At 44.2% G+C, this 20789-nt stretch overlaps 1 protein-coding gene across 5 annotated transcripts in view; it reads right to left on the reverse strand.

Moving 5' to 3' along the window:
• LOC146222334 (RAS guanyl-releasing protein 2-like) overlaps positions 1 to 20789 on the reverse strand; it is a 104294-nt gene that overhangs the window by 13625 nt on the left and 69880 nt on the right. For 4 of the 5 annotated variants that reach the window (XM_084691361.1, XM_084691359.1, XM_084691362.1 and 1 more), the window contains 5 exons: positions 13851 to 13973; positions 13208 to 13323; positions 12917 to 13058; positions 1757 to 1793; positions 425 to 583 (listed from right to left, as the gene is read on the reverse strand). In XM_084691361.1, the coding sequence (XP_084547487.1) occupies positions 425 to 583; positions 1757 to 1793; positions 12917 to 13058; positions 13208 to 13323; positions 13851 to 13973 (577 nt within the window). The remainder of the gene's footprint in view (positions 1 to 424; positions 584 to 1756; positions 1794 to 12916; positions 13059 to 13207; positions 13324 to 13850; positions 13974 to 20789) is intronic. The other variant, XM_084691363.1, reaches the window with a different exon arrangement.

Genomic DNA, 20789 nt, shown 5'->3' on the forward strand with positions numbered 1-20789 from the left:
TGGGGCGTGTTTCAACCGAACTCGTAAAACAAATGCCTCTTCGCTCAATTGGATAGACCTACAACCAATCAGAGCAACGTAATATGTCGTTTGTTCAACCCAAGCACTCTTTCGTGATGTTGTTGATTACGTTACTGTTGATCATCTGTCCATCATCGTATAAAGCCCGCCCTGGCAATTTCATTGGTCTGACCAGCTCCTGGTCTTATATAGTTTGTCCCCAATACGAGCCCTTCCAGACCCAACTTCCCGACCAATTTTTTGTGGGCGGGGCTAAGTTGGGCTGGCAGCCAGGGTACCTAGGAGGGTCTCGTAGTTCATCAATCAATACAAATTACATACATCTCTATGCACATTTGTACAACAGTCAAGAATTACATGTTTGAAAGAGTAATACATTAACATTGTTGGGGGAGGGGCCCACCTGTGTTTTGTAGATTAGGAGGGGTGTTAGCAGGAGGGGGGAAGCTGTAAGAGCGAGCCTGGAGAGTTGGTGGTGTCTCATGGCTGATGCTTTTGGTCCGCTTGCGACATTCCACCGCCAGGCGACCACGACACGCCTTATGACAGTTCACTCCGCACGCTGACGGTGGGAAAGAGTGACAGAAGGAGAGGGAAAAGAAATGGAGGGAGAGGGGAGAAAAAGATGCGATTGAGGGAGTAAGGAATGCCAAGACAAAGGGGTACAGGTAGAAGGGAATGAGCTCAGGAGAGTGGGGGAGAGAGTGCGAGATAGAGGTAAACCAGGATGGGAGAGATGTGCAGGAGAGAAAAAGCAAGAGAAAGAAAGGGGTGTAAAAAGAAACATTGGGGCAAAGGGGAGAGCTAGTGGTGAGAAGTAAGTGCTCTTACACACCATGCAGATACACACACCCTGACACAAACACACTGTCACACTGACAACCCCTGACAACAGCTCTGACAGTGAGGGTGAAGACAAGAGGGACAGTCAGGGTCATCCAGGTAGACAATTCAGAGATGTGTTTGTACAAAACACAAACTAGAAAAAACTTTTTAGATTCCTTTCCCACACACATTTTCAGAGACATCGCACACACCTACAATTCTGACATACTCAAACACAAACCCACTCACAGACATATTCTCCAACTATTGTATAGATTTTGAAGCGCCTCTCACTCTCACATCTAAAATGTCTACACGAGCAGAGATGGCTCTGGTGGCCATCACTCTACCACCCAGACTGAGATGAAATGCATGTCAGACACTCAGCACTTCTGTAATACAGCAAGCAATACATTTCAAGAATGTCCTTCCATTCTGGTCTCTGACAGGAGTTCACACTCAGACACACACAATGTATGTCTGAGTACATAAGAGAACTGCTTTTTGGTATGGTTTGTGTGAATGTGTGTGTGTGTTTTGTGTATGTGTGAAATTTGTTACAAGCTTGCTTGTAGTACTGTCCCAATTCCTATTAATAAAGGTATTTCCCTTCTCAATACTTATTCAGTTTTAAGATTGAGTAGTTATTAAGAATTCAAGAATTGTGGAAAGGAATTTCCCCTTGGGGACAATAAAGTCTAAAGTATAAACTACTACAGTAATTTGTCCTTTTAAGTAAGTAAGCAGCAAGTTGCTCCAGATGGGCAGGCCAATGCCTTGCACGGCAGCTCCGCTGCTGTCGTTATGTGTGAGTGTGAATGAAAGGTAAAATGTGAAGCGTTTTGAGTGCCAATAAGTTAGAAAAACATGCTATAGAGATGCAGTCCATTTTACATCCATTTTCTCTTACCTTTGCATTTGTAGCCTTGTTTATAGAAACCCCAAATCTAAATAGTAAAAAGAAAGAGAGAAATATTTACTAATGTACACAACTATTCAAGATCCAACATTAACTTTTTGGAATAGGTAGGATACAAGGAAGGTGTAGAAACACAAGATGGAAGATATGTTGGGACTGAGAGAAGAAAAAAGAGTGTTAAAGTAAAAGGGAGAAAAGAGAAATTCAATGCATAGGCTCTAGGACGACTGAGTGGGTGAGAGGTAGAAAAAGAGGGATGGAGAGACAGGTACAGTGGAGAGCGGACTATGGATAGAGAGAGACATGGGAGGGGGTGGAAGAGGAGGGAGATCAAGCAGACGCTACAGACCACAGTGGGGGAACAATGACATGAAAGACCTGTCCAGGAGATCACAGACAGACATGAGATCTAAGGAGGCAGAAAATACCCTGACCCCTGGACGCAAAGAAAAAACAGCACACACACACACACACAAGCATAATGTGATAAAACACACAGTTGCATTCATCTATGCACAAAAACACACAGACAGTGGGAAGCCATACAACCAGAGGTTCAGGACCATCACTAAATCAATTCACTATCAAAAAGATCATTAATAGAGAAGCAACCACACCAATATGATATTTTACAGGACACAGTACTGCACACCAGGGGCGTAGCCATGGGTAGACCTGGGTAGGCACAGGCCAACCCAGTTTGTTCTAAGGTCTACCCAAAAACGAAAATATCTCCGAAAAATTATGCACAGGGTGCACATCGCAAAGTAAATAAGAAAAAACCCTATCCATGTTTTTCTAGGCCTACCTAAAAATATTATTCTGGCTATGCCCCTGCTGCACACTATACTGTATAGTATTGAATATGTATATTGTAAGTCTTGTATTGCATTCTATAGTTTACTGTACTGTATAATATATTGTAGAGTCGTTTTGGTGTATGTATAGCTCAGTGGTAAACACAAAGAGGAATAAGGCTCTCCAATTTCAGGGTTTTTTGTCATTCGTTCCAGTTATTGGCAGCTGAGAACTGGAAGGAGTGGCAGCCGAAAGAGGTGAGGGCTTTTGGGGTGATCGGAGAGATGTACCTGCTTGAGCGCAGGATACGTGTTGGTAACGAGGGAGAAACCAGGGAGCATAGATACAGAGGTGCTTTGCCTAAAATACACTTACAACATACACTTAATACAACTCCGTGGATGAAGGGGCTCAGATTATACAAAGGGCATTCTCTTTGGCTCTTGCCGAAGGCGGTCGCATTTTTCTCTCCTCCCCTCCCTGACCTTCCCTGCTTCGGTCTGTCTTGTCTTGTCTCAATGCAATTGACACCATCTTCTCGAAGAGAAGCTCGGGTTCGGGGGAACCCAACTGTCCTGACGGGACGTTTGCAGCTGGCAACACGATGGACGCGTGGGCGAATTGGCGTGTCGTGTGTCTAGCGGCGCTTTCCTTTGAGGATGTTGAAGACATCTTTATTATCATCTTTATTAGACATATATTTATTTTTCGGAACCATGATTACAGGCTTTCTGCTGTTTGGAATAGGCGGTTGGCTTGTATATCGGAAAGTCAAGGAAACGGCTGCGGCCATCAAAAGCCCCCTTAGGCTGCCCGACCTGATTAATTTGTGGGTAGAGCTGTTGGAGCTCTGACTATGAACTTACAGTGCAATATGGATTACAAAAGGGATGAGTTTGCGGCCCTCCAAAGGAGGATCGAGGAGTTGGAGACAGTGGCGGCTGGGACTTTGCAGAGGCCCCCCGCAAAGTTGGAGCTCGAGGCCCCTCCCCTAAATCCACTCAAAATGTACCTCCATCTATTATCTTATACCACTGCCACTGGCAATATATTGATTGCGGTCTACCTTTAACTATAGCCTATATTCAGCAATGTGAGAGAAATTACAAAATTACAAAAGCACAATTGCTTCAGCACAACTGCATATTGGCCATCTGATAGTTCAGCACCAAGGATATTAGCACCGCGAAGTAGCCTAACACACAATCAATGGTGGGAAAGGAAAACATGTATTCTTGACAATAAGTAAGCAAGTATATTTATTGTAGACAAAAAGAATAATGCTAGCAATTTATTGGTCCTTCACTCAGTGAACGTTGTAAAGGTTTAACGTGTCTGCTTAAAAGGGCGAAACGTGCCAAATTATAATAATGATATTAAATAATAAATAACAAAATTGGGTCATCTTGCTTAACAAAGCCCCAGTAATTACATTTGTTCATATTTGAAATTAGGCTAACACAAACTAAAACTACTGCATCATTCCGGGAGTGTTATTTTAAAATGTTAAGCGATCGCCGTGCATTTTCTTGTGCGAACTGTTTAACCACACCTTTTAGATCGAGGTTGCGGGCCCGTCTGTTTTCAATGCTGAGTACTGCCGACCCTGACAGTCTTTCTTGAGACATATTGCTTCTTAGATAGTTCTTTATTATTTTCAGCTTAGAAAATGACCTCTCGGCAGAAGCCACCGTCACAGGTACGGTCAAAAAGATCTTTAGTGCTGTAGCAACTTCGGGGAAACTAGAAAGAAGAGAGTGGTGTTTCACATAAAGCAACTGAGTGATATCTTTAATTGAGCTGCTCTCCTCAATTGCTGGCCCCAGCACGTTACGGAAAGAGAGTAACTGTAAAGGAAAGTCTGAGGACAGGTCATCTGAATATTGCAATGCCAATAAATTGGCCGATGAGTATGGATCATCATCTTTCACTAACAGCAGTTCTTTTGGGCTCAGAAATTGAAAGCGTTTTGCAATTTCTTCCATTCCTCTGAACCGGCGTCCAAGTTGTGTGGTGGCAATGTCAACAGTAGCGTAGAACACAGACACCTTGAAGTATTCCTCTGCATTCTGAAGCCATTGGTCTTTACTGAGTTCATCGAAGTGCCTTTTTGTACGCCGTGCACGCTTTTTATTAAAAGAAGTGCTGGTGCCCCATGATGCTGCTAGGGTTTGCGCTGTTGCCTTGATGTCTTCATACTCCCCCCTGAGCTTGGTCAGTGTGTCCATTGCGTTTCTTAAGAGGCTTGGTGAAGCAGGTCCATGTCTTGCTTCTGGAGAGCTTGCGAAGCAGCATTAACTGTCTCCAGTAATTTCGACTGTACTACTATCATAAGCACAAATTCAAACGTCTCCATTGCCTTTTGTATGCCCGATGCCTCAGTGCGTTCTTCTGGTTTCTTATACAGCATTATAATTTTACTCAGCGCCTGCATTACTTCTTTGTATCGGAAGCGTAATGATTTAATGGCATAGTTTCTGGATGGTCTTTTAAGAGTAGGTTTGGAAAGATGGTTCTCCAATAGCTTCCACCGGTTGATGCTTTCACTAAAAAACACATAGATCCTCTGTACAGTGTCATAGTAGGCCCTTATCTGATATATTTTGACAAGCATCGTTTAAAACCAAGTTTAGGTTATGAGCAGCGCAGTGGACATATACGGCATTTGGCGCTCGGTCTGAAATGCGCTTTTGGACACCGGAGTAAGCGCCACTCATTGTACTTGCGCCATCGTAGCCCTAGCCACGGCATTTGTTCACTGATATTCCAAGACTTTTCTATCAGTCCAGTTATTTGTTTTTCAATACCTGAGGCACTTTGATCTTTCACGCTTTGAAATCCCAGAAAACTCTCGTTTATTTTAACGTTGGTTGTTCCTTTTCATCAGTCTCCACTGTAACATATCTAAACACTTGACTTAGTTGGTCAACCTTTGTTATATCTTGAGTCGTGTCCATGATAACTGAATAGAATTCAGCCTGCTTGATTTCAGTGACAATTTCTTCCTTTACTTTTTGGGACAGTAGAGCAATCAGTTCATTTTTAATTGTGTGGCTCAGATAATTCAATGTACTTTTCCTCTCGAGTAGATCTTTCAGTACAGGGTCATATCTCGCAAGAAGCTCAATAACAGACAAGAAATTACCATTATTTATTTCACCTATTTTCTCCCGATGCCCCCTGAATGCCAAATTACAAGATGCCAGAGTCAATGTTACGTCTGTTATTCTCGTCAGTACCTCTGACCAAAAGTTTTCTTGTTTTTTTAGATTGGAGTCTAACTCTTTATCAATGGTGTGGTCCGTTTTCCATGTATCATAAGCGATACATGCAGCCAAATGAGAACGACTGTATTTGTGGTCTTTGATTTTCCTTGAGAGACCCTGCCAGTCATTAATTCCCACAGCCCATGCCACCTGGTGTGATCTGCACTGTCTGTTGCCGAAAAGCCAACAAGGCTCGCAGTAAACACGGTCTATCTTTGGTGAATAACATATCCATCTACGCGGAATCTTAGTTTTTTTTGACGTAGTGTTCGTCTGAAAAGCACCTGCCCTTACTGTCACTAGGATATGGTCCCTTTGGCTGACACAACCCTTTATTTATTACATATCTCTTGATGCTGTCATCATCAATGTCTACAGGGAAAAGAGCCCTGTCAGTAGGGAACTCGGCGCTGGAGTTATCACTTGGAATAGAGGGGTAATCTCGGCTGCTCTGGTTGTCATCTTCTGTATGGGCTGGACAGGGTGGAAGAGAAATGGTGCTAACTGAACTATGTACATCTCTGTACTCGGGAGAAGAAACATTAGAAGAAAGGCTATGACTGCTGTTCTCAGGCAGTGCCAGTGATGACGTGGCGTTGGAAAGGCTGGTTACTGGTGAAGACGTGCTGGTGCTGCTGCTAGCTACCTGCTGCTGCTGAAGTGTTTCGTCTGTGGAGATTGCAATAGCTTCCTCTATGGGTGGTCTGAATAATTGTGTGATTTTGGGGTGTTTAGCTCGAGCTTTTTCTGACAACAATTTACTGCTGCGCTTTTGAGCATTGTTTGCATGTTTTCTTTTACTCATTCTTTTCTTATTTGATATCTCGACTCGACCGATATCTAGCTAAATGTATTAAGCATTTTTTAATTCGCGCGTTCAAGACAAAAGGCGTAAAGGCGTAGTAGTGCACGTAAGATACGCAAAAGCCATTTTTGCCATGAAAATCTGTTACGTTGCCTACATTACCGTATTCCTTTACCTGGAAGTTGAAACTTGGGGCTCTCAATGAGCGCCCTCAAAGTTTTTTCAATTTTTATACATATATGTATTTTTATACAGGCCTACTTTGTTTGTTTTTTGCTATGCAGGACGGGGTTGGAGACCTTCCTGAAGGGTGGACGTGAAAATTGAGTTGCGTCTACTCGTCTAAACAACTACACCAATCTTATCTACTTTCGGCCCCGTAACCAGCACAGGCCTTGGCCAAGGCTGTTGCTGGAAAACAACTCCCCTGGAGAGCGCTAAAGCGAGACTATCTTGCTCTTCCCTTCCCCCTCCCACACCATCATCTGTGGCTTGGTCTCTACCCGGCTCATGACCAAGGATGTCTCCTTGCCAACACAATCTGCATAAGGAGACTCAGACTTATTGTGGCCTAGGTCGAGGGCGCCAACCCAGACCTACTCACACATTAACTTTCACCTACTACAGATAGCCTACCACCAACCCCCACCCCCATCCAACGCCTTCGACTGCTAGTTTCCCCTGGGTGGCTGGCAGGTCTGTGTCCAGCGCCTATTGTGGCTGCAGGTCCAGATGCTGCTTGTCTACCCCCCCCCCCCCCCCCCCATTCCCCGTTGCAAGTGTCTTTGTAAATGTTGTGTTGTAAATGGTTGTGGGATTATGTGCTGAGGTTTTTGCCTGTTCCCACACTGTACTCCTCTAGGAGGATTGTATGGGGGTTGCCTTTTTCTCTCCTCCTCTCTCCTCATGTTATGCTATGCTGTAACCTTTCTAATTGGCGCAGCTAATGGCTGCCTAGGTAGGCTCTCCTGCCAAAGTAAATTCCGTGTCTGTGCAAACTTTCATGGCAAATAAACATAAATTCAATTCAAATTCATTTACCCCACCAGCTGCTGGGGTCTTCAGAGACAAGTAATCTACTGTGCTTCCCTGACCAGTGCAACAAGGTCAACCAGACCACACAGAGCCGACATCCGGTCACACCTGTAGAGTCTCATCCTACATCAGTCAAACCTAATCAATAGGGATGGGTATTGTTAATTTTTATCGATATCGATACAATTTTTGAGACTGCTTAACGATTCGAGTCTTTATCGATACCACTATCGATACGTTTCTATATCTTAAGTAAAACAGATAGAACAAGAGGAAGGTGTTGCTCTCAGGAGGAGGCTGGCTCAAAGGAGCATTATATAGGCACAATGGATCCTGACTGGTGATGAAGAAAGTGTTTTGTCTGTCTCTTCATAAACGGAGTGACTAAGTTCAGTTGAGTTCTGGATGTTAACAAGTATTTATCAATCTGCAGATTAGGAGAGAAAACCAGACCTCTGACAATAAATGACAACACAACACCAGGCTTAGGTCTAGGGATGGGTATCGTTAATTTGTATCGATATCAATACCATTTTTGAGACTGCTTAACGATTCGAGTCTTTATCGATACCACTATCGATACTTTTCTATTTCTTAAGTAAAACAGATGTAAAATAGAACAAGGGGAACGTGTTGCTCTCAGGAGGAGGCTGGCTAAAAGGAGCAAATAGGCACAATGGATCTGACTCTGGCTATATCTAAATCTGTCCACAACCTGGATGAGTAACTAGACTGTGATTGGTTGGTTGACGAAGTGACATTGTCAAGCTCATCGACTTTATGAAAAGTTGAACACGTTTCAACAAAATGCACCTGATATAGCTAAATGACCAGCTAACCAAACCCAAACCTTCCGTATCTTATCCCTATTTTCTTCTGTCTCTGTTTTTGTTTAATACAATGTTTAAGCATCCCACAGAGCCATGCTTGCGGTGGCTATGTTTTGAATGATAAACAGTGAGGGGGGGAGGCTTGTCTATACTCACACAATGTGCACGTAAATAATCTTTGCAGTTCGCGCACACATCAAATTTTAGGGGCATATGCGCGTGAAATAGTTGCACTGTTGAGCCCTGAATTGGCTTGTTATTGTCAACGACGGAGACTCGCTACGAAGTTGTGGTGCGCTCACCAGATGAATGTCCTGCAAAGGCAGGAGTTTGCACCGTTGCGACTCTGAGACAGTCGAAGTACTGCTTTTTATCTTTATCTGATGCACAACGTTGAGGTGCCTTTTCATAGCAGTTGTTTCCCCCCCTTTACAATAAATTACTTTAGAACATATATTACACTTTGCTTCGTCTTTATCTTTGGCTTTAATAAAATGTAGCCAAGCCTTTGACCGTTTCGTGCGTTCTGCCATTGTAGCTCGCAACAAAATGATAAATGAAGCGAGCTAGCTACCTAGGTAGCGCTTGAGGCAATAACATTCTTCTTTGTTTAGTTTAAAGGCGGTTGGCAGACCATTCAATTGAATTTAGTCATTTTGTTAGTCAAACATTGTATGTTTGTGCACCAGTGATTTTATTTAAATAACATTAATTTTTTCTCGAGACATAAATCAACGTTACATTATATTACTTGGTCTCGATAGCGGTATCGATAAGCTTGGACCTTATTGATATTCGGGTTTTGAGAAATTTGGAATCGGGTCCTTACAGAACCGGTTCTCGATACCCATCCCTACTAATCAACCTTCTTGATACCGTCAGTATGCCGATTACCCATCTAAGGCCGATGCAAAAGAACCATAGAGTTGAGGGGGGGACCTCCCCACTCTGCATGTGATGCCCTCTTATTTCTCAAAGGGCTTGCTTGAGACAACACGTCCCCAGCAATCATTTGTCCTCTCCGTATGTGGCGGGAATTCGAAGAAAGAACATACCTTGCCAGAACTTGAAGAAAAGTTCTTCAAGACATCATCTTTAAAACGAGAGTAGGAGGTGGAGAATTATTAGAGGAATATTTGTGAAATGTTTGCTAGTTTGTTTTAATGTTGATTAATCTTGATTCTTGTAACTACTCCTTCTTTTTGAAAGATAACCAGGTTAATCATGGTATCTATACTAAGCTAACATTATAAAACAATCATTCAACTATATTTTGTAACTGTACAAAGATGTTCAGAACAATATTTAGTAGTTTCGGGTACTTGTGACGTGTCAAGACTCAGCTTTGTTTAAATATGCTCGCGGGTCGTTGTTGTCGTCGTTCCCTCTCCATGTCCTTAACACTTCTCTTAAGGCCCCGTCACAACATAACATTCTGGTCAATGTTCGATGACGTTAGAGGAAACTTTGGTATTCGTCCATGGTCGCTGGTATAGCGCCAGAAGAGCGTTCTGTGGACGCTGGAGACGCTGGTAATCATCTGTAATCATCTGTAACCGTCAATCATCTCCGTCAGCGGAGAATGCTAGTCCAAAAAAAAGTTTTGAACATGCAAAAGTTCTCATGGAGACCAGCGTTCTACAACGTTTAATTTTGAACGCTGGATAACGCAGAAGAACGTTTGTGGAACATTTGGCTAACGTTGCACGCGTTTGACTATCGTTAGTCAGTCGTTGCCCTAGCGTTACTTGGTTGTTATTCATCGTTTGCTTTTCAGTGAACAATTCACTGGCAAAGCCAGCTGAAGCTCCCTCTCACCCTTACGTTGTCCAGGCGGCTGTTCAGAACAACTGAATCCACAGATTTTCCAGCGCTTTATACCCATTTGACCATAAAACCCAAAAGCCAGCAAAACGCTACTCTGTCATTATTCAAACGTTAGTCACACACGTTAGTCAACACGTTCGTCTAACAATGACTAATCGTTCGTCGCGCGCCAGGCACACGTCGTCGCGCGCCAGTGACACATCATCACATGCTAATAGTTTTCAGGGGTGTCATACTTAGTCGCTATGACACGCTCCTCATGCGTCAGTCCCACGCTAGTCATGCGTCAGTCCCACGCTTGTCATGCATTAGACACTGCTCTTCAGTGGATCTCATCCTATCTGTCGGGGAGATCCTACCAGGTCTCCTGGGGAGGTAAAGTGTCAGGCCCCCGCCAGCTCTCCACTGGTGTCCCACAGGGCTCTGTGGGGCACCTCTTCTCCCTGTACACCACCTCACTTGAACCACTCATCACCTCCCATGGCTTCTCCTACCACTGCACACTGACGACACGCAGCTGTACCTGTCGTTCCCCCGACCGATCCGGGGATCTCAGCTAGAATCGAGGCCTGCCTCACAGACATATCCGCCTGGATGACCAAGCACCACCTCCAGCTGAACCAAAACAGAACTCATCATCCCGGCCAAACCCTCCGTCTCCCATGATCTCTCAATCACCCTTGGATCTGCGACGTTGACCCCTTCATCCTCTGCCAGGAACCTTGGGGTTACCATGGTTGACAAGGTCATCCTCACGGCCCACATTGCTGCAGTCTCCCGGTCGTTAAGATTCACCCTCTACAACATCCGGAAGATCAGGAGATACCTGTCTGAGCATTCCACCCAGCTGCTAGTCCAAGCACTTGTCCTCTCCAAATTGGACTACTGCAACTCACAGCATGCGCAACCCGCCCTCTTCAGAGGATTCAGAACGCAGCAGCCCACCTGATCTTCAACCTACCCAGACGTTCGCATGTTACCCTGCTCTTCATCTCCGTCCACTGGCTACCCATCACGGCCTGCATCAGATTCAAGACCTTCCGAGCGGTGAACGGGACTGCACCTGACTACATCCAGTCTCTTGTCCAGCCTTACACCCGCCACCTACGGTATTCTTCTGACAACCGTCTGGTGGTCCCATCTCTCAAGAGCACCCACTCCTTCTTCTCCTGTCTGGCCCCCCAATGGTGGAATCATCTCCCCAACTTCCATCAGAGATACTGACTGTCTCCCCACCTTCAAGAAAAGGCTAAATACGAACTTGTTCCGGGAGTACAATGGTACTTGTTGGATCAGATGTTTATTTCCTCCAGGAACACAATGACACTTATTGAGGCACTTGTTGGTTAGTTGTAACTGATTTAACTACTTGTACTCGCTGTGAATTATATTGATGTTGCTTGCTTTCCTCCAGGTACACTCAAGCACTTTCGAGGATCATGTTGTTTAATTGCAATTTGTTTAACTACATGCTCTTGTGGTTCTACCCATTGGCACTTATTTGCGTTTCACAATGTATGCTTCATGTTTTGGCTACCCGCAATGTTGTTGGGGCTATCTCGTTGTTTATGATCATTGACCTATGCACTTTTTGGAAGGCTCTTTCTTGAAAGTTGCTTTGCATAAAAGTGTCTGCTTGATGAATAAATGTAAATGTAAAAATTGAAATATTTGAACACTTATGAACCAGCCAGAAGACCAGTACACACCTTTGGTAGATGTGAAAGAAAGAGGGGAAACTGAGAACCCAAGTTTCCCCAATCAACTTCTTACTTGAGACAGGACTCCTCCTAACTCCGAACAGTATGAAACTCTGCAAAATACTGCAATAGACTGTCCCCATGTGCGTATCCAGGCCCACTGAAAGACTCGGGGGGGGGGGGGGGGGGGGTTAAAATGCCCTTTAGAGTGGCAAAGACAAGAGCAAGTGCCCTATTGGCTGCCCTTAGTTCCAATGGAAAATGGTGCTGTTGTGAAGTGCCCTTTATGCTGCCCCTACATGACAGTGCCCCCAAAAAGTGTCCCAAATGGTGCTCTTTCCAGAAAAGAAAATAAGATGCTGTGCCCTACAGTCTCTCCTATAATGCCACAGAGCAACGCGCAGCTAATTTTGGGGCGTGACCAAGGTACAGACCAGAGCCAAAAAGGGTGGAGCTTTTTCAAAACCTACTGTTTTACAGCTACATTTTTTTTTTTATGTAGCTAAAAATGTAAATTTGGCTCTGCAATCAATGACCCCTTTAAGGTAGAGTAGGTAGGAGTTTAAACCTTCAATGTGTAACATTTTTACATTGTAATTTATTTATTTAATTATGTCATTCAACTTACTTCGACCATTCTTGCTCTGATTGAACCCATAGAGTCAAATACCTGCAATTCAATTGGTATTGGCATAATTTGGTTTTAACCAAATTACACATTGAAATGTTAACACACTGTTCAGTTTACCCCTTTTCATTTAAACCATGGGGAATAGTTTTGGTTGTTCTGCAAATATTAAACCCCCTACAAAACTATACTATGTACAGATTTTCAGACTGATTGCATTAATAAATTGTTTGAGGTACTTCTGTAGGACCTGTATACTCACAAAGCCAGCACAGTGCTCGCAGAAGGTGGGCTTGACATACGTGGTCTCATTGAAGGTGTGTATGAACCCCATCTTACAGTTGAGCAAGGAGCTGGCCTTCATGAAATAGTCAATCATCTCTTCTTGACTGATCTTCCCATCCCTGAGAAGAGTTGAAAAGAATACGAGGGAGAAAGTGTGAGGGGGAAAGCAAAATTAGACTCGTAGGACAGAGAGCAGGAAAGTATATGTATATGTATCTTTTTTTAACATTGGCATTTTAGTTGTCATTTGTCATGCAATTATCCGCACTGGTTCTTGTCCAGTTCTCCAAACTTGCTGAGGTATGGGAAGTTGTTCCTGATTATCTCAAACTCTTCTCTGGAGATGTGGCCATCTCCATCTGTATCAAAGTTCTTGAAGACTGACTGTAATCATAGCAACACATACCAACCAATCACTACATAGACAGGGTAACTACAAGTTCTAAAGGCAATTGAGAAGATAACTACTGCACAACTACCCTGTTTTCCCTTCAAATGTGTTCAGTGTCAAGGTAAAGGTCGAGATTAAAGTTGGTGTTAGGGTTTGTGGAAATAATACAGTTAGTTGTTTTCACCCCTGCTGCCTCAGTTCCATGGGGGAAAGCTTTTATTCCTTAGGCACTGACTTACTGGAATGGCATTCAGGACAAGCTGAAACATAAACTTTTGATTCCTGGACCATTTCAGTAGGTTGGTGTCCAAACCCTTATCAGAAGACTGTGGCTGTTTCTCAATATTACTTGTCCTCTGCTTCCTTTTTCAGTACATTTTTTTCCCTTGCCGCTCTGTATGTGTTCTGTGTTTCTGAATATACAATGTACTCTTTTATAGTTCTTCTATTAATCTCAGAGCTTCCTTGACAATGACACACCAATTTCCAAAGCACTTTGCTGGAATAAAAAAGTACGAACGTCCACCATCTTCTCAATGTGTTTGTTGATGACTGCTGGATCAGCTTTGGGCTTCACCGATGCTGCCCACTCATCAATCATGGAGGGCTTAGGGGTGGGAGCAGTGGCAGGGCTGGAGTTCTGCTGGTTCAATTAATGCATACCTTGTTGACATCATGCAACCTTATACATCACCCTTATCTTCTCTACAGACATTTTCTTAGAAAGAACTTAATAAAGGTTGACAGTGGGTGTAAATGGATGGAAGAAAGAAAAACAACAACATTGCTTTAGGATAATATTGGTTTTCTAAAAGCGCAAACAAAACACAAATATACAAGTGTGGTCAACAATATTGGCACCCCAGAATATTAAGTACTACCTGTTCAATATCTCCTGAAAATAAGCGTTTTTGAAACAGCTTTGTTTTATTTATGCTCACGTGTTTGATGCAGAGCAGTATAGCATAAAACAATAACAATTGGACAAATGAAATAGGAGAAAAAACTCAAAATACTGAAACTGTGCTATGACATTATTATTGGCACCCTTTTGAGGAATGCAAATCAGTTTGAAATAAAATAACTACATTAGACTCACCTGTGGTAAATTAGAAATTAGACTAACTTGTGAAATTGTCAGCGCTCATATGACTTTAATTAACCAAAGAACGATGGCTTTCATGCTTAAAAAAGCCACTTTTATTCCCTGTTCCCTTTTCACAATGGTGAAGACAAGATAGCTGTCTGAGGGCATCAGAAATGCTATTATCACCAAAAACAGTTGTTCTAAAGGGTACAAGGCCATCTCTAAAGACCTTGGCATCCCTGTTTCAACAGTTTGCAATGTCATTAAGAAGTTTCCTACTCATGGAACTGTCAAGAACCTCCCCGGACGTGTTGGAAAGAGAAAAATCTATGAGAGAAGTCTTTGTAGGTTGGTGCAAACTGGAAAAAACACCACGTAAAACATCCAAAGAGCTTAAGGCTGACCTGGAGCAACCTGGAGACATGGTTTCAACCCATACCATATGCTGCAATCTAAACCAAGAAGGGCTTTAGGGGCAAAGACCAAGGAGGACCCCACTGCTGAAAGAAATACATAAAAAGGTGCGAATGATCTTTGCCAAAAACCTACAGAGGCAAACCACAATCCTTCTGGGGAAATGTTCAGATGACAGATGAAACCAAATTAGAGCTCTTTGGCATCGAGACTAGTGATTATGACTGTTTATGACAAAATGAAGCTTATGAGGAAAAGAACACCCAACCTACAGTTAAAAATGGTGGAGGATCTGTAATGTTTTGGGGTTGCTTTGTTGTCTCTGGTACTGGTGGCCTATTATTATAACTTATACCATGGTCTGGGTGAATACTCGATTCTGATTCTGACACCTACTTTGTCATTGCAGCAAAACTGTTTTCTCACTGTTTTAAATTATTGCGCTGGCTACACAAAGTGTCTGAAATAAGTAGGCTAAACATAACAACAGGGACAGAGTCAAAGCCTCCATTTACAATTTTGAAAGACTTTAACAAGCTAACTTGTATTTACAACAATGAGTGACTTCGGTATCTATTTTAACCTATTTGAAAAATGTTACTTTTCTGAATGTAGTGTGTCAGTGTCACATAACCTAACCGCTCATCTCACATCCCATTCGCTATTCACCTTGCTAGTCAATCTACGAGTGATGGAAAGTTTGGATCATTTTACTGATACGGGGGGGGGCTATCCATCCACTGCAAACACATAGGCTATCATATTCTCATGTAGGTTAGTGCATGACATGTGCACCAGACGATACTATTTCAAAATAAATTCCTGCATTAAAATGTATCATGACAGTTTGTATAATTTGGTCATTTATCATCACACTAGCATTTAATTATCCATCAAACAATTACACTGCACTGTAAGTGTAAATGTAAAGTGAAAATAACAAAACCAGTCAGTATGATGACTTGAGCGAATATCATTCACGTCTTACTAAAACAGTGGCCACGCGAAAGGGAATGAGGAAACTGTTTCCTCTACTACAAAATACAATGCGGGTCATGTGAAAAAAGGATCCAAAGACTCGTTGAACGACAGGAGTCGGGAAATGAACGAATCGTTCCTCTAGCTACCAGTACAGAGCCTATGCAGGTCACATGAAAAATTACTTGGACGAGCCTATGCAACAGTCCCGATGCGCGGCCATGAGAAAATGAACGAATCACTCTTTGAGAAGACTCGTTACTCCTGAGTCCTTGTAAGGATTCGTTCAAAATGAACGAATTGCTCACTAACGACACATCACTACAATCTACTGCAGACAGGCTGCGGCCAACACAACAGTAGCAGCAATTCTACACATAGCCGATTATTTTCTTCTTAAAAATCGTGATTTTATTTGGGGACAATGACATGGCTCGATAGCTGGCTAGTCTTGTTGTAAAACATATTGCCAAATTATAATCATTGTTTGGAGAATATGTCAACTTTTATGCGGTCATCTCACATCCATTTGCTATTCAACTCGCTCCACAGGCTGCGGCCGTACTGTAGCCTAGTAGCCTACTAATGTATGGCCGACATTGTTCGTGGAAATCTTGATATTGATTTTGGGACAGTGACATGGCTGGTTAGCTAGCTAATGTTCTTGTCAAACATACTGTAAAATATATTTACTGTTTGTCAACCGTACGCAATGTTATTGCCTCTGAATCTTGCTAGCACAACGTTAGCTAGCTTTCGGGCTAATAGCTCAGCCAAAGGGAAAGCCGGTGTTGGTTCTATGAGCTGAGCGGAAAATAAAATATCAGTTGGCTAACGTTAAAAAAACATAAGATTTATTTTGCAAAACGCCTGAAAAATTAATGTTTGTAAAAAAAAAAAAAGTTAGCAAGTGACCATGGTATAAGCGGGATAATGCCCGACGATGGTGTCCAATAACACCTGATAATGGACGATGCGGAGGTTGCTTCCGCGGAGTCCATTATGTTAGGGATAATGCCCGACTAGGTGTCCAATATCACCTGATAATGGACGATGCGGAGGCGGGTTGCTTCTGCGGAGTCCATTTTAAGGCGTTTTGCAAAAGAAATCTAACGTTTTTCATCGTTAGCCAACCCGGATATTTGTAGTCCGCTCAGCTCATAGAACCAACACCGGCTTTCCTTTGGCGGAGCTATTAGCCCAAAAGCTAACGTTATGCTAGCAGGATTTAAAGGCAATAACATTGTGTACGGTTGACAAACAGTAAATATAATTTTACAGTATGTTTGACAAGAAGATTTGCTAACTAACCAGCCATGTCACTGTCCCAAAATCAATATTAAGATTTTCACGAAAGTTGCGGCCGTATACTGTATAGGCTATAGTATGACTGCAGCCTGTGGAGCGAGTTGAATAGCAAATGGATGTGAGACGACCGCATCAAAGTTGACATATTCTCCTAACAGTAATTATAATTTGATATTGAGCCATGTTATTGTCCCCAAATAAAATCTAGATTTAAAAAAGTAAATAATCGGCCATGTGTAGAGTTGGCCGCAGCCTGTCTGAAGTAGATTGACTACTGTAGCGAGGTGAATAGCGAATGGGATGAGCGGTTACGTGACACTAACACAGTACATTCAGAAAGGTAACATTTTCAAATAGGTTAAAATAAATATTGAAGTCACTCATCATGTAATTTACAAGTTAGCTTCTTGTTAAAGTCTTTCAAAGTTGTAAATGGAGGCTTTGACTCTGTCACTGTTGTTATGGTTACTTATTTCAGACACTTTGTACAGGCTCATATATATGGAAGCCCATTTCCGCCAGTAAAAAAAAAGGGGGACAATTTAAGTCAGGTGTCGGCAACCCGCGGCTCCAGAGCCGCATGCGGCTCTTTAGCACCAACCTAGTTGCTCCCTTGAGCTTTTTAAAAAATATGAAAAAAGATGGTGTGAACTTATTTTTTGTTTTAATTATTAAAACAGAAATGTTTTAATATTATTCTGTCTGCTTCGTCTGTCTGCTTCTGCTTTGTTCTGTCAACGAAGATTTACGTCATAGCCTGCGACACACGTTTCTTTCAGCTCGGCGTAGTGCCAGAGGTGGCTGTTGCAAACAAACCGGCGGGTGTGTCATGGGTCATGGGAAAGGGAAAAAGATAGCTGAGGAGAACAGAGGATTCAACCGTTCTTAGACCGAATAATTTGCTTTCATTGCCAATGCGGAAGGATTGCCTGAATGTTTGCTTTGTAATGAGAAGTCAACAAAAAGAGTAACGTGGAAAGACATTTCCAGGGAAGGCATGCTACATTTGCAGCCGAGTACCCAGTTGGGAGTGAGAGAAAAAGTGCGATTGCATTACTTCTGGAGAAATTAGACGAGCGCAAAGATAGATTTAAGAAGTGGATTGCATCTCCAAACTCCACTACTGCTGCTAGTAAACAGGGCCGGGGTGGGTAATGGGGAGAGTTCCCGGTGGGCCGCTTCACTTTTGGGCCGGTCGAGAATTTTTTGTTGTTGACATTTGTCACGTTTGTATCATCTTCTCTTAAAGTTCTCAAGCATATTCAGTTTCAGCTCAACCAACTCTCCAGCTGCTGGAACTTTAAATGTGATTAAATGACTTGGACGACTCTGCAGCCTAATGATTCCACAGCCTAATTTCAGTCAAGCATAATTTATGCTCGTCAATTTTTGCACACTCCGTTTTCAGTCAAAGTCAGAATATCTGATGTGAAAATAGTGAACAGTAAATTGTTTGTTAGCCTACAAGATGTTATGTGTTGAGTTACAATTAGAGAGGGTAACGTTTCTGGTGCTTGCAGCTGAACAACTCAATGGTGCCCGAAGGAAACATGCCCAAAATAATACATCATTTGTATAAATCAGCTGATTTTATTTATTCATTTTATTCAACAGAGGGGCATAGGTGTTTAGTGGTGATGGATGAGTTAAGCAACTATTTAAGGTCAAGGCATATGCCTGAGGAAGACATACAGAGAATGGAAGATGAAGGTAGTTAATATAGGAAATGCTTTGTTTTAGTAATGATATGGTGCTGTACATGCAGGGTGTTCATTGTTATAATTGAATGCACTTGACCTAAGAATTTATGACATTTCTTAATTTCAGATTGATTCCAGAGTCATACACCTCATGACAGATGACCATCTTAAAGAGTATCTGCCATCCTATGGCGATCGACTGGCTGTTTTTTGATACTGCAGACATAACGAAAATCAACCCAGCAGTCGCAATGTACCCCTCCATGAGTCACCACCTTACCGCGGTGGAGGGGTTTGCGTGTCCTAGTGATCCTGGAAGCTATGTTGTCGGGGGCTTTATGCCCCTGGTAGGGTCTCCCAAGGCAAACAGGTTCCAGGTGAAAGACCAGACAAAGCGTGGCTCAAAAAAACAACCATGAAGAAACACAACAATGGTTCCCAGTTGCCCCTGCCCGGAAGCGGGTCACCGGGGCCCCCCCCTGGAGCCAGGCCCGGGGGTGGGGCTCGATGGCGAGCGCCTGGTGGCCGGGCCTTTTCCCATGGGGCCCGGTCGGGCACAGCCCGAAGAGACAACGTGGGACCCTCTTCCAGTGGGCTCACCATCCGCAGGAGGGGTCATGGGGGTCGGGTGCAGTGTGAGACGGGCGGCGGCCGAAGGCGGGGGCCTTGGCGGTCCGATCCTCGGCTGCAGAAGCTAGCTTTAGGGACGTGGAACGTCACCTCGCTGGCGGGAAAGGAGCCTGAGCTGGTGCGCGAAGTAGAGAGTTTCCGGCTAGATATAGTCGGCCTCGCCTCGACGCACAGCACGGGCTCCGGAACCAGTCTCCTTGAGAGGGGCTGGACTCTCTTCCACTCTGGAGTTGCCCTTGGTGAGAGGCGTCGAGCTGGGGTGGGAATACTTGTTTCCCCTCGGTTCGGTGCCTGTACATTGGGGTTCACCCCGGTGGATGAGAGGGTAGCCTCCCTCCGCCTTCGGGTGGGGAGACGGGTCCTCACTGTCGTTTGTGCTTATGCACCAAACGGCAGCTCAGAGTACCCACCCTTTTTGGAGTCTCTGGAAGGGGTGCTGGAAAGCGCTCCTCCCGGGGATTCCCTCGTCCTCCTGGGGGACTTCAATGCTCATGTGGGCAATGACAGTGAGACCTGGAGGGGCGTGATTGGGAGGAACGGCCCCCCCGATCTGAACCCGAGTGGTGTTCTGTTGTTGGACTTCTGTGCTAAACACGGCTTGTCCATAACGAACACCATGTTCAAGCATAAGGGTGTCCATCTGTGCACCTGGCACCAGGACGCCCGAGGTCTCAGTTCGATGATCGACTTCGTAGTCGTGTCGTCGGACTTGAGGCCGCATGTCTTGGACACTCGGGTGAGGAGAGGGGCGGAGCTGTCAACTGATCACCACCTGGTGGTGAGTTGGCTCCGATGGTGGGGGAGGACGCCGGTCAGGCCTGGCAGGCCCAAACGTAATATGAGGGTCTGCTGGGAACGGCTGGCGGAACCCTCTGTCAGAAGGAGCTTCAACTCCCACCTCCGGGAGAGCTTCGATCATGTCTCGGGGGGGGCCGGGGACATTGAGTCCGAATGGGCCATGTTCCGGGCCTCCATTGTTGAAGCGGCTGACCGGAGCTGCGGCCGCAAGGCGGTCGGTGCATGTCGCGGCGGTAACCCTCGGACCCGGTGGTGGACTCCGGAGGTGAGGGATGCCGTCAAGCTGAAGAAGGAGGCCTATCGGGCTTTATTGGCTGGTAGGACTCCTGAGGCAGCTGATGTGTACCGGCAGGCCAAGCGGAACGCGGCTCTGGCGGTCGCGGAGGCAAAAACCCGGGCATGGGAGGAGTTCGGCGAGGCCATGGAGAATGACTTCCGAACGGCTTCAAAAAGGTTCTGGACCACCATCCGGCGACTCAGGAGGGGGAAGCAGTGCTCTGTCAACACTGTATACGGTGGGGACGGTGCGCTGCTGACTTCGACG

This window comes from Hypomesus nipponensis, chromosome 25 (genome assembly GCF_054491055.1).
Source record: "Hypomesus nipponensis isolate SF chromosome 25, ASM5449105v1, whole genome shotgun sequence".
In the NCBI taxonomy this organism is placed as follows: Eukaryota; Metazoa; Chordata; class Actinopteri; order Osmeriformes; family Osmeridae; genus Hypomesus; species Hypomesus nipponensis.